The sequence below is a fragment of the Brachycentrus maculatus genome, unplaced genomic scaffold (genome assembly GCF_059751285.1).
Source record: "Brachycentrus maculatus isolate JH-2025_06_01 unplaced genomic scaffold, ASM5975128v1 h1tg000589l, whole genome shotgun sequence".
Lineage (NCBI taxonomy): Eukaryota > Metazoa > Arthropoda > Insecta > Trichoptera > Brachycentridae > Brachycentrus > Brachycentrus maculatus.
The window spans coordinates 559,585-577,014 of NW_028281329.1; the positions used below are offsets into that span (position 1 = coordinate 559,585).

Below are 17,430 nucleotides of genomic sequence, written 5' to 3' on the forward strand. Positions count from 1 at the left end.
ATTTCGCTTACAGTACGCTTAAAATAATTTTGCTTACCAAAATATAAGTTCTGTATGTCACATTAGTAAACTATTATATATGTATCAGTATACCTGTTATAAATACATAACTTTATATAAATTTATCTAACTAAATTGAATATGTATATGAATTTGTTTTATTTTTATACCCTTTTTAGTAAGGAGAATAAGGTGGTCTTTCAATTTAAAAAAGTGTTATTATGGCGTGAAATGCAAGGTTTTCCAAATTTATTTGTTTAATGGGTTATTTTTACTAAAACTTTATTTTTAGCAATATGTTTTTCCTGGGGTTTATTTTTAGATGTCCAAAATTATTAGTTTGTTTATTTAAAATATTTGATTTTTGACAATTAATAATTTTGAAAATTTGTGTTATTTGAGTAACATCTTGTTTATTCACACTTGTAAAATACTATGAGTTTTTTTGTAACAAAACAAAAATGGAGTGCCTACTGGTATTTATTAGATATACATAGTTTACATTCTTTAGATTTTTTATAATATGTAAATCATTCAACATTTATCTGCTCTGTTTAAAACATGGTAATAAAATTAATATTATCTCTACGTAGCATGACTTTTATTTTCCATATACTTACTCGTATTTTAAATTACAGCATATACAAATTTCGAAAAATATCCTTAACTGACAATTCTAGCAATATAGAAAAAGTATTTTGATTTTGGTTACGAGCAAATCCTTTTTAAATTTTCACCTTGAAATTTGGCTGTAAGTGTCAATCGGAGGTAAGAGTTATAAAATATCAAAATTTTTAAATATAAGTGTGAAAACCATATTTTTTTTTACTTATGTAATCCAGACTAGAACAAACCATATTTTTTTTAACAAAAAATATATATATCGCAATTCAATATATTTCATAGTACTTTTCCTTACTCATTATGGTCTGTCAGGAAGAATTCGATATCCAAGTAAGAGATAATGTAATTTACAAGATTTTGATTCATTCAATCATTAAAATAATTAAAATAAAACAAGAAGTCATTTTTCAATTTGCTTTATTTCTACAGTGGTATTTTTTTGTTTGTTTTTTTTTGCATGATTCCACATGTTTTTTTGTCTTATATATTTATATCTAGGTATATATTTTTTTTAGTAGTGATACATTTAATAAAATTTATACAATTCAAATGATATAGGTATATTTTATTATTATTATTTTAACAAATTCAACCATGCCAGAGTAATGTGAGTTATTTAAATAATGAAGAAAAAATAGTAAAGATATTTTTTTAAACATACTCTAATATATCTGATGCAAATAATAGTATGCACTGGGAACATTGATGGAATGTCATATATGTGTGCGTATTTATTTAATAACATGTTTTGTACCACATTTACTTTGGATTTTGTTATGGAAATGATTTTAAGTAGCACATTTGCATGGCAAAATTGGTATAAAAGCTGATCCATCGTAAATAGTCACCTGGATATGTATTTTAGACTTTAAAATCAGGACATATATCCTAGAAAAGAAGATTTATGGCAACCTTACTTATGTAGGTCATAAATAGCTAAATCAGGTCATAATTTAAAAGAAAGACTATACAAATATTGACAGTCTTTAAAACTATTTCAAATACATTATTGGTCTTCACTGGTTTCATTTACTGATAGATTTAAAAATAATAGTATGAATAATAAAAGTGCCACTTAAATATATGCTGTAATCCAAAACCAAACAATGTTATTATTTCATGTGGCTTAAATTATTTGTAATGTACTATTTAAAAAAGTAATTCACATTATTTAGGCAGAGTTGAATACAATTAATTTAAAATATTATATGCAGTGAAGTTTGAAAATACAATATCAGTTGACCCTTTACCTTTCAGAATAACTGTAATTTTGTATCGAGCTCTTTATCGAGAAAACAATGTACCTCTTTTACATTTAAATTTTATCAAAATAGTGTCTGCAATACTTTTGACAATGTTGCAAGTATTATTTTAAAATATAAGAGTTAGTTTGAAAAATCGATTGCTAGAGAAAATTACATATCCAAATTTGGTAAATATATTTTTAGGAAAAGGGTTAAATTATGTTGACCCATTTTGACTTCAGGTTAGAAAAAGTTATTTGATAAGAAAAAGGTGAATTTTCCGTATCATTCAAAATTCGAATATATTTCTTCCCAAAAGTGCCTCTCAATAGTTTTTTTCTCTGCCTCGAAAACTAGACAAAAATTCACACATAAACATTTTTATAACAGGAACATAATTGCCCAATAATTATTTAACTACTTCATAAAAATAATCACAATAATTTCACACCCAAGTATGTACTGTGCATGTTTTGTTGGAAGGATACATTTCTCATCACATAATATAAATATGTATTTATATTTATAACAACCAATAAAATAAGATTACATTGAGATTCACGGGTTGTTTTATCACATCACACATTTTACTAATAATACAAAAAGGTAACATTACAAAAATAAGTTCGGTTCATAAAATTCAATATCATTAATTTGAAATACAGAGTATTATATTTTCCATGTAGTGGTAGCAGTCCATGGCCATTATTTTCAGGAATTTTCAAGAATCCTTTAATATATTTTGACAGCTTTTTTTTTAAATTATCATTTCATTGAACCTAGCGAGAGTAGGTCCAGTCTTTACACCAATGACGTTTCAAAAGCTATAAACTTTAATACCCTTGTTCGTATATGTTAATACCTTGAATTACATTTGGATTTCAAAATGTCGCAAGTTTAAACCAAGTGGGCCTCGGCAACGGCAGGATTCAGAATGATTTTCAGATTTCCTTTGCCATTATATTTTTCTTTCGGGATCAATCTGATTTTAGCATTCTTGTGAAGTTTCTTGCGTATGGTATTAAGCTCGTAAATGAAACTTGCCACTGCTATGATGCAGTAAAGGTGACCCAACACAAGAAGAGTACTGCCAAATCCTAAACACGAATTCAACAATTAATTTCGCCTCAAGAAAATTAAATCAATAAAAATATATTATAACAACTTACGGTACAGAGCGTGTCCTCCACATAGCTGGGTCAGGGTTGCACTTTTGTCTCCGAGTATCAAGGCTCCAATAAGAATAAGAACTGCAAAAGCAGCAAGGAACGTCCAGGGAACTATATATTCCTTCTTATTTTTAGCCGCCCCATAGAATAAAGCCATACAGAACATCAAGTATATGGCTGTGCTGATCAGACTAGCATACAGAAAAACCACCATCACTAAAATAAAAATAATTTGTGCGTAATTATATACAATATCATATTTTATCCCAATGATTCATAAAATTTATAACTTGTATTATAAAAAAATGCACTTACTCATAGCCAAGTTTTGAGCCACCTTGAACTTTTGCTGATTATTAGTGGCCTCAACTGGACCCTCACGGAAAAGCATTATGTCATCTTCATCGATCAGAATGGTTCCCTCACGCTCAGCATTATCCTCCATATCTGCATTTAGTATGTCCATCATCTCTTGGGCATGAGCAATTCCCACCAGCAAAAGTATGAGAGCACATGCTGATAGAGCCTAAACATACATCCTTATAGATCAAATGGAAAAATATAACATTTCATTTTTATGGAACACTCTCAAGCTTCTTAAAAAGTTGAGTGGCTTCCAGTTTACTCATTCACATTGCGTCTTCGTTATTTATTGAATGATTATTTGTCGGGTTGTGGTCCCATGGTTAGTGTCGCACTAAATAGTTAACTCTGTTTAATATTACACACACACACATATATATATATATGTATATATATATATATATATATATATATATATATATATATATATATATATATATATATATATATATATAAATATATACACATGTGTGTGTGTGTAATATTAACAAAGTAAACTATTTATATGAATCATTTGTATTGGTCCACCAATTTTGAATATCTTACGTCCGTCATATCATTTTTAACTGACTAAGACCCAAAACTGAATACCTATTTTTTTCCAAAAGGTAAAAAAATAATTTGATAGTATGCCAGATGATCTCACTCACCTCAATACGTTTTTGATTCAAAAAAATCTTTTCTGCGTAAATATAATAAATTGTTTTACAGCAGACAAACAAAGCCTTTCCTAAGGAACATTCCATATGTTTATAAAAAAAAAATTAAGAGAATAATATTTCCTCATGATAAATACTTTTAAGGATAAAAACAATTGTATTTATTTGTTATTTTATTACTTTAAAAATATTTACGCACCTCTAGTTAATAAAAAAAATTGTCTTTCGTGAACCGAAAAAAAGTTGGTATTGAAATCTCTATTGTGCCGATTTTCATTGTTGTTTTGTATAATATGCATAAAAACTTGTAAAAAAACAACTTTATTTTGATTTTCCGTAGAAAAATAATGTAAAAAAGATCGCACAAATATTGTGAAGAAAAAAAATATATGCCTGAAAACTTACAATATGTTGGACTGCAATCAGTATTGCGCCTTGGCGAAGGTTGAAAACATATAAAAACGATGAAAGATGAATTTTCAGTACTTTCTGTTTCTCTTTTGGCTTTGTAGCAATCCGTGTGTCAGGTACTTTAGTAACCTGTGTCTCGGACATTTTAGTAAAATTATCCGCTATTACACAACAGAATTTTAAGTGCACCGCTGTGTACAAACAAATTTTGCTTTAGCTACCCACAACCCAGTTATTTTAGTGCGCAGTGTCAATAGAAGGGGCGAACAGAGCATGCCAAAAGTTATTGATTTTTCTGGACCATAAATAACTTTTGATCACAATGATAAAATACCAAAAAAATATTATATTTAGCTAAAAATTAATTAATTTACATATAACTGTTTGTAACAGAAAATCAAACCCACTTTTAAAAAAAATAATCCTTTAGGGACCTAATAACCAATAGGTAACAATATTATTATTATTTTTTACACTGAGAACACTAACAAATTTAGCGGGAAAACATATTTGACAAGTAACTTCTCTGCTGTATATAATGTTTGTACCTACATATGTTCAGTTAACCTCAAAATCATAAATAGTTAATAGTCTTTGTTCAAAATAGAAAAGGCTACAAAAATTACTATTATGAATAAATATCATGATTGTACATAGTTACATCTCCATTAGAATAAGCGTTTTTATAATTGAAATCAAGTTATGCTGAAAAGTGTGTCGCATTTACAGAACGTATTTAAGCGACTATCTGTCAAAACAATTTTATTTCGTGAACGTAGACTGCAATGTTCGAATGACAGTTCTTCAATGGGAATGAAATATTTAAATGTTGCTGAAAAAAATGACGCCGCTAAAACTATTGCCGGTCATTTATCTAATGGAACTTCCCGCAGAGTAAGTTACTAAAAAAATAACTAATATTTTATTGAATATGTATTAAGACACTAATAAGGTTTTTCGGCCTTCTTTAACAGAGGGAAGGGTATTCTCCCTACAACAAAATATACGAATTCGAAGCCACTGTCCTCAACCAAAAATGCACAATGGTTATGACATCTGTATCAGGTCACCTTTTGGGTTATGAATTTGTTGGAAGCTACAAAGGATGGCAATCTTGCAATCCTCTATCTCTCTTTGAGGCTCCAGTAGTGAAGCTGTGTCCTGAAGATTATGTAAAGATTAAGGTATGTTTAAATGTTTTATTTGCAGTGCTTATTTTATTCACATACTTAGTTTTTATTTTCTTAGTTTATTTAATATTGGTAGCAAGTCGTTTTATATATACAATTGTAATTTTTCACTATGAAGTATTTTTCTTATTAAAAAAAATCGACTAAACATATGGATATCGGCTGGTTTTTCTTATGGAAGAGAGAATGAAGAAAGAAGATATGAAAAACAATAATCAATTATGCCACTTTGAAGGCAGAGGAAGACCGAGAAAAACATGGCACGATCAGGTATGCCGAATACTTGAAAGTGGTCAGGTTAGGAGTCGTAACAATCGGCGGGTATGTATGAGGAGATGCATGAACGTGGAAGAGGCGAAGAATGTTTTCAAAGACAGAGTGGTGTGGCGTTCTATTCTCTCTGCCTACCCCTGCGGTGAAGCGGCGTGATGGTTAGTTAGTTAGTTAGAAGGCATATCTATCCAACTGTGCCTATCAAAATTCATATCTTGTTTTGACACAATTAAAAAGTTCAATAGAAAGAAAAGTGGAGTAAGCCATTTTGATATTGTGATAGTAGGGTAAAAGATGCATTTTTTATTTTTGAAAATAAAATAAATCAAGTTTCTTTATAAATGAGATCTGATTTATGTATTGTATTTAACATGCTCAACGCATAAAATGAATTTGAACAATTCTAAATATCAATATTTTCATTTCCAAAATCGCTTATTGAAAAACAGCGTTTTAGTATGTTGGCAACTCCAATTAAACATTTCTAGAATATACTTATCAAAATGCACGGCAGAAGTAGAGGGTGGAGCTCATAGATCGTAAGTCTCTTGTAATGACATTATGGTGGGAACTGACTTGAGTCATTTCTTCGTAACGTAACACGTTACAGTGTGAGCATTCGTATAGTCAGTACAGCGAGCCGAGCTCGTTCCGAGTACTCCATCCGATGTTCGGATGCTCGCCGCGAATGTTACGTTACAACTAAATGCTCCAATCAGTCCCTACCTTTAGGTTCGACTAAATATTTTGGTGACAATTTAAATGTCTAAAGTTAAATCCTTTATATCTTTCAAATTTTAGGGGAATAGTAAAACAATTGACTTACAATTCTTGAAATTCTACACAAAATTTTGTTAGGAAGTCAAATTTTAGCAGGTGAAATACTTTTATAACCCTAACACCAAGATTACTAAAATTAATGTGTAAAGAAATATAATATTTTTCCAGAAAACACTCGAGAGAGAGATACGTGGGTGTCAGGGGCTGATAATATGGACGGATTGTGACAGAGAAGGTGAAAATATTGGCTTTGAAATCATCCAAGTTTGCACGGAGGTGAAGCCAAATTTAAAGGTTTATAGGGCCAAGTTTTCTGAAATTACGGCAACATCTGTCCGCCGAGCTCTGAGCACTATCGGTGCTCCTAACAAGAATATAAGTGACGCAGTGGATGTGAGGCAGGAACTTGATTTGAGGATAGGTAAGAAACCATCAGTAATTCTGGAATATTCTAATGAGGTCATGCATTGTCAGTTTTTAGTAAATGTTTCTACACGTTATTACCAAAACCAATATACTAAATAAGATAAGATTGTAGACCCGTGGTCAGTTTTACGAACAGGCACGAAGCACACACACACAGTGTAACTTTAGTAACACGTCAGTGTAAGGTGACATATAATATTTGAGGAAATAAATAATATTTATTTTGGGTATGCTGTGAATCGATCTCGGGACACAATGCATGGTAGTCAAATACCTTAACCAAGAGCCGGATGCATAATGCAATACTTAAATTATTCTACCAAGTACTTTCATTCTAATGAAGTTTCGTCAAGAAACATGAATACAAAAAAATCAATTACTATTTTATTGTAAAATATTAAATAATTTTACAACATTTTGAGTGTGTCCAAATACTTGTTCACAAAATACATACTAATATAAGAGTTTCTGCTTTATAAAAAAGCTTCTTTACATCTCACCAATAGATGTCTCTAGCGAAGTTCTAGTGATTCAAGAACAAGGTTTCTAAATTGGTTCATATATATAGAACTTCCAAGAATTTGAGTAGTGTGGTTGTCAATAATGGGTAGAATTGGTGAATGTTACACGTGTGTAAAGTGATCACTTAAACCAGCCTATGACGGTCGTCAGCCCCGTAAATGCCCAGACTTCCATATTCTTCTTCATCTTTGATGAGATGTCAAAAAATAATATTAAATAATTTTTATTAATGTTTGGCTGTTTTGGTCTTAGGTGCTGCTTTTACCAGATTTCAAACATTAAGACTACAAAAAGTCTTTCCTGAGAAATTGGCTACTAGTCTCGTAAGCTATGGGTCATGTCAGTTTCCCACACTTGGCTTTGTCGTGGAGCGATATCGGGCCGTAGAAAACTTTGTTGCAGAAAAGTTTTGGAAAATAAAAGGTAAATAAACCAATGAAATTTATTGCGATGCATATTCCCTTTACTTTTATGGACAAATTAATTATTTATATGTGTTGAATAGTTTCCCACACACTAAATAATCTGACTGTGGATTTTAACTGGAAGAGGACAAGATTATTTGATGAACAGGCGTGTTTGATCTTACATGATATGTGCTCTGAGAATCCCACGGCCACAGTGCAGACTATAAAAAGTAAACCAAAGTCTAAATGGCGTCCCCTGCCTCTAGATACTGTGGTAAGTAAATAAACTCAGAAACCTGTTAAGAATAAGGATTACGATTATTATTTACATAAATCAAAATGTGATTTATGATTCTTACATATTTTGCGACATGCTTGCTGTTTCTCTTTAGTAAAGAAACACTTTCAAAGACATTCGTTTGATAGTGCCCTAACAAGGCGAAACAATTGTCGCAATATAATTTTTTATGTGTTTTTGTTAATAAAATACAACTTAGTAGACTCAAAAAATCTGTGTTTGATTTAAAATTAAAACATAAATTAAAATGAAGTTCTACAAATTAAACGCCAAATCAATAAATAGTTTATTATTAGTGTTTTTATTGATTGAATCCGATAAGAACTGTTTTACCTCCTTAGGAATTGGAAAAAATCAGTTCTCGTAAGCTCCGAATAAACGCCAAGGAAGTTATGAAAATAGCTGAAAAGTTGTACACCCAGGGTGTGATCAGTTACCCGAGGACGGAAACAAACATATACCCCAAGGAATTGAATCTCACTACGCTGGTGCAACATCAGACCCAGGACCAAGACTGGGGGAGCTTTGCTCAAGGAATTCTGGACTCGGGAGGACCTAACCCGAGACAGGGTAACAAGAGTGATCAAGCCCATCCCCCAATTCATCCCACCAAACATGTTACGAGTAAGAGACATTTTAAATAACAATCTGCGTGTATCTATATTTTCAGGCTGCTACTATATTATGCATAATGTTAGTAGTAGCTTGAAAATATAGATCTACATAGAATGACTATAAAAATATAAATCATGGATAAAAATCTGAGCAGCATTGAAATACAATAGAACCTCTGGTAATAAATTTAATTCATTCTATAAATCTGTTCTTAACCTTATAAAAAAAATATTATAAATTAATGCACTGTTATTTTGCATTACTTTTTAATTTGACCAGGTGCTAAAATAAATACATAATTGTTTCAATTTGTAATCAATGTCTAGTTATTTAATGCATATACATTTTCTTTTTTATATTCTAAAATACTGATTTTGTTAGTAAGTTTGTTATTACGTTTACTTTGCAATCTTTAAGTGAAATATATTCAATTGAGCATGGAACGAAATTCAATCTGTGAATCCATTACATATATGTGACTATATAATATTTCATCTCTTTTTTACATTATTTTTTGACATCTCATCAAAGATGAAGAAGAATATGCATTTACGGGGCTGACGACCGTCATAAATCCTGGATTTCAATTACATTATTTAATTATTATTATTATTTAATCTCTTTTACATTATTAGCTTTTATTTTGATATGATTTGTTTTCCAGATCTCTCGGGGAATGACAAAAAGGTGTATGAGTTGATAGTCCGCTCATTTCTGGCCTGCTGTAGCAAGGATGCTCAGGGACATGAGACCATAGTGGATATCGATATTGCTGGAGAGAAGTTTACAGCTAGTGGTCTCATGATATTGGCTAGGAACTATCTAGATGTTTACCCTTATGATAAATGGTCAGGGAAGGAAATTCACATTTATGAGGTAAAAACATAAAAAATAGATTATTGGATAGTCAATATACTTATGTATTATAATGATATACTAGGTATTTTTATTTATTTTTATTTGTTCGGGAATTGTACAAAAATTATATAAAAAACCATAGTTACATTAAACTAACCACTCATTTGACTCTCATACACTTAAATTATTACACTCTGTTTACAAATAAAGGTCAAGTCATGAATAATTTAGAAAATTTAGAAATACACAAAAATTTTAATTTAGATAAAACAATAATTAATAATATGTTGTTTCAAAATACGTCACCATTATTATCAATATTTCCTTTTACAAAAATCTAATTCCTTAACCCCCCTCCCTATATTTATTAACCTATATATACACCTATATATTTTTGTTTGTTAGTTATAATTTGTACCAGAAGATGAAAACATCTGTCGTTTTCGAAACTAGTCGTAAATAAAAATAAAACTCGATAAAGTGGTATATTCAAGTGTTTAATTTTAATAAAACAATTATAACCATTACATTACATTAACAAAAATAGTTACGTCTAAAAAAAAAGCCAATTAAACAATTCCACATTAATGTTATAAAACTATTAAAAAACATAGTAGTAATTGTTAAAAACATGGTAGTGTTGGTAGAAATTTCAATAACTGATTTTTTCAGTGCTTATTTTTTCTATTTTATAGATAAACAATCGTTTATACCATTTTTACAGGAAGGACAATCATTTCTACCTTCTCAAATGGAAGTTATTGACGGACAGACCTCAGCTCCAAATCTACTCACGGAGGCAGATCTAATAGCTCTCATGGATAAACATGGAATCGGTGTGAATTTATACCTTACCTGTATTGATTTTTTTCATCAGTAGAACATATATTTAGCAGTTCAATGGTTCTTTCTTATTGAGTTCTTGCAGAGAATTTTATTTAACATAAACAAAAATATCTCACAGGCATAGTATGGCTATACAATATACATAAAACGATTAAAAATATTGTTCTAAGCTAATTGTAATCATTTTAAAATAATAAAAAAAGTGGAAAACCATCAACTACTGTTAAAAAAAAATTGAATAGTAAAATCTGTAGAAAAACAGGTAAACTGAAGTATTAAGAAAATTAAAGAATACATATATGTATGTAAAATTAAAATTAAAATTCAAAATAAATGTTAGAACATAATTAAGAAAATTAAATTAAAAGTAGGAAAATTACCAATCAAAATGTATTTCTTTAAGAAGTTAATTATTACGCTGGACATATAGCATTAAATCTACACGATCAATTAATAATAATATAAACTGTACAATCTTTATGTCTAGGAACTGACGCAACACATGCAGATCATATAGAAACAATTAAGAATCGTTCATACGTGGCCCTCGCTGATAATATTCACTTTGTTCCCGGCTTGCTCGGAATGGGACTGGTGGAAGGATACGATGCCATGGGACTGAGTTTCTCCAAACCTCATCTCAGAGCTGCCCTGGAGGCAGATCTTAAGGATGTATGTGAAGGAAGAAAGAGACCTCAAGATGTACTAGCACAACAGGTATCAATCTGCTGATAGTATCTCCCTCAACAATTTATATACACAAGTATTTCCAAAGCATCAAAATCCTTTAAGTGCTTCACTTTAAAATTCTTTTGTCCATATTTCAAACAACATTAAAGGGGTTTTTATACAATGCCTGCATTGCTCCTGTTCTCTTATACGGCTGTGAAACATGGCACCTTACAAGGGCCCAGAGCAGCCGTGTACTAAGCTTTGAGAATAGGTGTTTGCGGAGAATCTTAGGCGTGCGGTGGTTTGACTTTGTGAGGAATGAAGAGATAAGGCGTAGGACGCAGCAAATCTTGGTCACAACTGTCGTCAAGAAAAGGCGATTCAGTTGGCTTAACCATGTACTCCGCATGCCTCCTGAGAGCCTTAATCAAGCTTGCCTCTTTTACAAGGCATCAGGTTCGCGCCGCCCAGGACGACCACTGCTGACAATTCGTCGGCAGTTCTCGTCAGAACTTCGGGACGCGGATCTGACTTGGGAGGATGCAAGGGAGCTGGCAGCCGACAGAAAAGCCTGGAGACAGTTTATGGACTCCATATGCTCCACCTAGGGAGCGGATATGGTTATATTATATTAAAGGGGTGCAAGATTATGTACTGAAATGGATGTCGATTCCTCTTCGAGCAATCAAGAACTGGATAAATGAGATATTTTAGACTAAAATGTTTATTTTAATGTTAAAATAAAACTATTATTTTAACTCTGTTTCATTCCGTTTTATTAAACAGATACATATATGAAAAAACATATTTGTTATTTCAAATGTTGGCCTAAAATAAAAACAGTTGCATTATATTCCAAGACTGCATTGTGTTTCAATTCTAGGCCAGTATGGTAAATTTTTGTGTATCTTCAGAGATTAAAATCAATTTTTTTTTAGATAGCCAGATATAGAGAAGTTTTTATTACCGTATCGGAAGAAGCAAATAAAATTGATCAGGCACTCGGTGAGAGATTTAACCAAGCACCAGTGGTTCCACAACAAAATGATATTCTCACTCCTGCCTTTAATAAAACTGGTAAGATTTTTATTATTTGATTTTAGTAGGAATATTACAACTTTTGATTGCAAAAAAATTGCTTTAACTAACAAGAAATATCAATATTTTTATTACTATTGAATATATGAGTGTTGGTTAGTATTATATGTGGGCACCTATGATGTGAGCATTTGTCTAGAACGCAATTCGCTCACTCCTTTCAAGAACGTCATAAATCAAAATACTTGATTTTTCAGGAGAACGATTTTAAAGTTTAAAAATATAACACAATGTTTTAAAAATAAATATCAAGCCACTTATTGAAGTTTTTACTGTGCAACAAATCTTTTTAGGTAAAACCTGAAGGTTTTTTCTACATTTGAAAAATATTTCATTTATTTATAAAAATAATTAAACAATACATTTTCTTCAAAATGCAAAAACAACATTTTCTACCCTGTAGCGGGTAAATATTAAGTTAAAAATATGCCTCTTTTGCTGGGATATAGTACATTTTCTGGGCATTCTGAAAACATGCACAACTGAAAATTGACGATTTTTGATTTATGACGTTCTTGAAAGGAGTGAGCGAATTGTGTGATACCTGTAAACAGAGGTCCAACTACTCATCACAAATATCTTTGTCTGCACGGCATTGTCATTTCGTGATAACATTTTGTAAATGATGGACTTTTACTGGTGTTTTAAAAAAATATATATTTATTTAATATTTTTATAATTATTCCTGTACTTAAAAATATAATTTTACTTATTCTCATCATCACAATTGATTTCAGAAGTGTAGACAAAGTATTTGGTAATATGTCTATTAATTTATTGATTTGGCGTTTAATTTGTAAAACTCCATTTTAATTTATGTAATAATTTTAAAATCAAACACATATTTTTTGAGTCTACTAATTTGTATTTTATTAAAAAAAACACATAAAAATTCATATTGTGACAATTGTTTCACCTAGTTATGGCATTTTTAAACTAATGTTTGTTATGTTTTGAATATTGAAAGCATTAACTTTAGGAATGTTTGTTAATTTTTATGTGTTTTTTAATAAAATACAACTTAGTAGACTCAAAAAATCTGATTTAAAATTTATTTCATAAATGTCTATTAATGTTTGGATTTGGACCTTTTAAATTCCTTACAAAACTGGAAAATTGAATGTATTAACATACTATAGTATTGACTAGAGGCGTACAGCTTTCACCTGCACTGTGCAAGCAGGCTACCTGCAAGGCTTCAGACCCTCCCAATCCTAGTCGCGGTGGATAGTTACCTTGTTTGTATTAAATATACCTGATTTATATTTTGTAGTGATGAAATGTCCAAAATGCAAATCGGACATGACTCTTCGCACAAAGAAAGACGGACAAGGTCAGTTCATCAGCTGCATGGGGTATCCTCAATGCAGGGGAAGCATTTGGTTCCCTCCAATAGTCAACAAAGTTTGTGCTTTGGACTCTACATGCCAAGAGGTGAGACATATCTAACATATGTTCATAAGTATTTCACTGTTATATTGCAAGACTGACACATCATTTCTCATATGCATGTGAAAATGGTATTTCAGGAAACACAAAATAAAAATTTCCAAATTTTAAACTTAATTTTTTTTTGCTTAAAAAACGGTTTATATATTGTAAAAAAAAATTGAACTAAGAAAATGCCAAAGTAAAACAATTTTTTTTTCATAGATAATAATTGTTATTGTTATTTTTGTCTGATAATTAATGAAAAATACTTCCACTTCAATTCATTTACACATTTTTCCTAAAAAAATCCAAAGGCCTAATTCCTTGTACTTTACAAACGTCCAATCATATTAAAAATGAAAACCACCCAAAGCACTAGTTCAAAATGACTAAGTAATGAATATTTAATTTGAGTTCCCTGTTAATATTGTGTCAGTACTCTGTATGGTAAATTTTGGTTAAGTACATTTTTATGAGAGCAATAATAGTATGTGTATTTTTTTACTTTTAGTGTGGCCCTACATTTCACCAGATAGAAATCAATTGGAAAGGAAGATCTCTCGATCACTTATACCCCAGCCCTCATACTTGCTGTATCGGTGGTTGCGACCCAAACCTTTTGCAACTACTGAATATCTCCCTCAGTACTGTCAGGCCAAGCGCCACCCTCGGTGTATCAAATACTTCGTCAGATAGTGGCTTTCCAAGTTCAACATCGAGGGTATTCACCCAAACTAGCGACAATTCAAATACGGGTGCAAGAAACATTAACAGAACAAATCCGAGTAGAAATGACAATGATAATCCAGGCAGAAGTAATAATTGGTATAGCGATGGTGATATGAACAGACCTAACGAAACTCAAAATAATTCCAGCTGGTCCAACACAAATGATTCAAATACCACCAGAAATCCAGATAGCTCTTCGTCTTGGTTTAGTGGTACAAACGACAGTGGTTACACCAGCAGGAACCAGTTTGATGGTCGAGGGGGTTCGAATGGGAGGGGCAGAGGCAGGGGAAATAATAACCCTCCAAGGGGCGGAGGGAACGCTCCTGGTTGGGGATCGTCTCAGCCTAATGATGAAGACAATCAAATCGTTTGCAACTGTGGCCAGCCAGCCATTTTATTAACAGTCAAGAAGGCATCACCTAATTTAGGTAATTTTTTATATTTGCTGATCAGCGCCCATTTTCATCAGTCTGGTGAGGTTTTAAATAAGAGTTTTAAAAAAAACTCTTTCTCTTACCTGCAATTAGAGAACTTTGATACCTGCCTATTCTAGTAAGGGTAAGTGCCATGTAAGGCTCCTGATACCATAATCTCTTTAAGTTATTTAGAGACAGCTTTAAACCTTGTTTATTACGTTTTCGATATAGAGAAACCCAGCTCAAAATCCCCTTATTCAAATATACATATGTAATGTTTTTAAAACCACTTCATATTTTATTTTACAGGACGGAAGTTTTACAAATGTAAGAACAGTGCAGGTTGCAATTTCTTTCTCTGGGCTGATAGCGCTCCGGAAGATCCCGGAGCTCCCTCCGGCCCTTCCAGAAATTCCAGAGGGAATCACACTTCCTCGGACAGCGCCAGAGGCGGAAATAATAATCCATCCAGCAGCAACAATGGATGGGGTACCTCCACCACCAATTCCTGGGGCGGGAGCAACAACACATCCTGGGGAGACAACTCATGGAATCCATCTGGGGATGATGATTCCCCACAATGTGAATGCAATTTACCCGCTAAAAGGTTACACTTTTTCTTCTATAACCCTAATTCTATCCCCACCCTATGGTGCTTAGATCGTTGGATTGATGCAGTGTTAATCTATTCACAAATTACACATAGGTAAGGTGAAATACATATTAGTGAAAACATTTATGTTAGAAAAAAGACATTTATTTAGACACCCTTGGGATTCTAACTCGGGGTCTACTACGCAATAGCTACACAAGCCAGCCATTAAAATAAGTAAAAAAGGTATAACATTGCCTTCAACTATATTAGAAATGGAATTGGTGGTGTTGACCTTTTTTTATTATATGCCACTTTTACCAACCAATTTTTTCAAGAAGTAATTTGTACTGAATCTTATAACATTATATTAATAAAACTGACATATGGCAATTGCGCCCACATATGTATAAAATAGCAATGAATTACAATGTACAATTCATTGCTATTTATACATTGCCTATAAAAGTTTAAAAATATATGTATATTTAAAAAATGTGAAAAATACTGATTTGAAGCAAGTGAGAACGTGGAGAAACTATATTTATATATTTTATTGTTTTTTTCCAGTCTCACAGTACATAAGGAAGGAAACAATAAAGGGCGCAAGTTTTTCAGCTGCCCCAAGCCTCCGGCCACCCGTTGCAAATATTTCCAGTGGGGAGATGATGCCAATCCAGATCCTTCTACTTCATGGGGAACTGCTCCAACGGGTAAGATGGAACCATCTAATTTACTTCATGTGAGAACATATTCCTAACATATATATGGTCACATATAAAGGTAAACTCATCTACAGAACGGTCAACTTTATATGTAATTTGAGAAATCAACAACCATTTGCCATTTTTGTCTCTGATTTTAGAAATTTATTGCACAAAGTTTTATAACTAATTGGTACAAAAAGTGATTGCTTAATCAATTTTATTTCAGAATCAGTTCTTTTTCTATTATGTTATACATTGTATACACCGAATAGTGACCTTGAATGGGTACAATTCAAGGGTGTTGACGGATGACCTGCGGACTATCAATACTGTAAAACTTTAAATTCTACCCTCCTATTAGTGTACCTATTTTGTTATTTTGAAATCTGAAAAAAAGAGTTTTTATGAACAAAACTGAGTTTGTTCTCAAACTTAGTTTTTATATGTAAAGAAGTCACGTATTAAGATATACATAAATAAATGTAGAATTCAATCCAGCAAAAACCTTGTTTTATTTTGGATATATTACCCAACAATTCAATATGGAATTCTACCAACTGTCTGCAGTTACAATAAATAAGAAGTATTTTTCGAAAAATATACACATCATTACATCTCACACTATACATTATCCAAAATGATTTTACTTATTACAGACATACCAAGTCGAGGACGAGGGCGGGGTAGTCGAGGAAGTCGTGGATCATCTTCCCGTGGAGGGTCTTCACGAGGTTCCGGAGAGAGAGGGAGAAAGAGGTGTAGTAGTTGCAGGGAGGAAGGACACACTCGAAATAGATGTCCCCGGCTGAATGCATAATGTGGGAAAAGTCATCAGTTACACTCAGTGGCATCTTGCTTGTTACCAGTGGCAATTACAATCACATAAATCTATTTATATGATATTCTGTCTTCCATGTTCAAGTAAAAATCGCTTACCATGAAATGTCATGGTAGCCAATCATAATAACTGCATTGAGTGTTAAAAAAAAATTATCGTCACTAATCTTATGTAAGTAATCTTTTGTATTCTCACACCTCTAACTGTGATTTATTTATAAATGTAAATCTATAAATAAATAAATATTTTTCCATTCCAA

The 17,430-nt window shown here is 31.7% G+C and overlaps 2 protein-coding genes across 3 annotated transcripts; one reads left to right on the forward strand and one right to left on the reverse strand.

Annotated features, from left to right (window-relative positions):
* Positions 1 to 1,024: 1,024 nt before the first annotated feature.
* Positions 1,025 to 4,714, reverse strand: Fie (Fire exit). 2 transcript variants are annotated; one of them, XM_088273568.1, is made up of 4 exons: positions 4,465 to 4,714; positions 3,353 to 3,563; positions 3,038 to 3,253; positions 1,025 to 2,965 (listed from the first exon to the last, which is right to left on the reverse strand). In XM_088273568.1, exons 1-4 carry the CDS (start codon positions 4,612 to 4,614, stop codon positions 2,766 to 2,768), a joined length of 777 nt encoding a protein of 258 aa, XP_088129694.1. In that variant the 5' UTR covers positions 4,615 to 4,714; the 3' UTR covers positions 1,025 to 2,765. The 2 variants fall into 2 exon arrangements, with proteins under 2 accessions (XP_088129694.1, XP_088129693.1); XM_088273567.1 differs by having other exon boundaries at positions 2,628 to 2,965; positions 3,353 to 3,576; positions 4,465 to 4,530.
* A 289-nt stretch (positions 4,715 to 5,003) lies between these two features.
* Top3alpha (topoisomerase 3-alpha) lies at positions 5,004 to 17,430 on the forward strand. Its single transcript, XM_088273565.1, has 15 exons — positions 5,004 to 5,364; positions 5,445 to 5,654; positions 6,882 to 7,134; positions 7,914 to 8,084; positions 8,167 to 8,342; positions 8,708 to 8,990; positions 9,646 to 9,857; positions 10,564 to 10,675; positions 11,173 to 11,402; positions 12,296 to 12,434; positions 13,729 to 13,889; positions 14,398 to 15,046; positions 15,344 to 15,641; positions 16,197 to 16,339; positions 16,990 to 17,430. The coding sequence occupies exons 1-15, from the start codon at positions 5,173 to 5,175 to the stop codon at positions 17,148 to 17,150; spliced, it is 3,390 nt and encodes a 1,129-aa protein (XP_088129691.1). The 5' UTR covers positions 5,004 to 5,172; the 3' UTR covers positions 17,151 to 17,430.

Excerpts from the sequence above, each read along its gene's own strand:
- Fie (XM_088273568.1), bottom strand. The coding sequence starts at position 4,614 with ATGTCCGAGACACAGGTTACTAAAGTACCTGACACACGGATTGCTACA. Across the intron at positions 3,564-4,464 it reads TGATTGCAGTCCAACATATT|GCTCTATCAGCATGTGCTCT; the intron begins GTAAGTTTTCAG and ends ATGTATGTTTAG. Across the intron at positions 3,254-3,352 it reads GGCTCAAAACTTGGCTATGA|TGATGGTGGTTTTTCTGTAT; the intron begins GTAAGTGCATTT and ends TTTTTATTTTAG.
- Top3alpha (XM_088273565.1), top strand. The coding sequence starts at position 5,173 with ATGCTGAAAAGTGTGTCGCATTTACAGAACGTATTTAAGCGACTATCT. Across the intron at positions 7,135-7,913 it reads GGAACTTGATTTGAGGATAG|GTGCTGCTTTTACCAGATTT; the intron begins GTAAGAAACCAT and ends TTTTGGTCTTAG. Across the intron at positions 15,642-16,196 it reads TGCAATTTACCCGCTAAAAG|TCTCACAGTACATAAGGAAG; the intron begins GTTACACTTTTT and ends GTTTTTTTCCAG.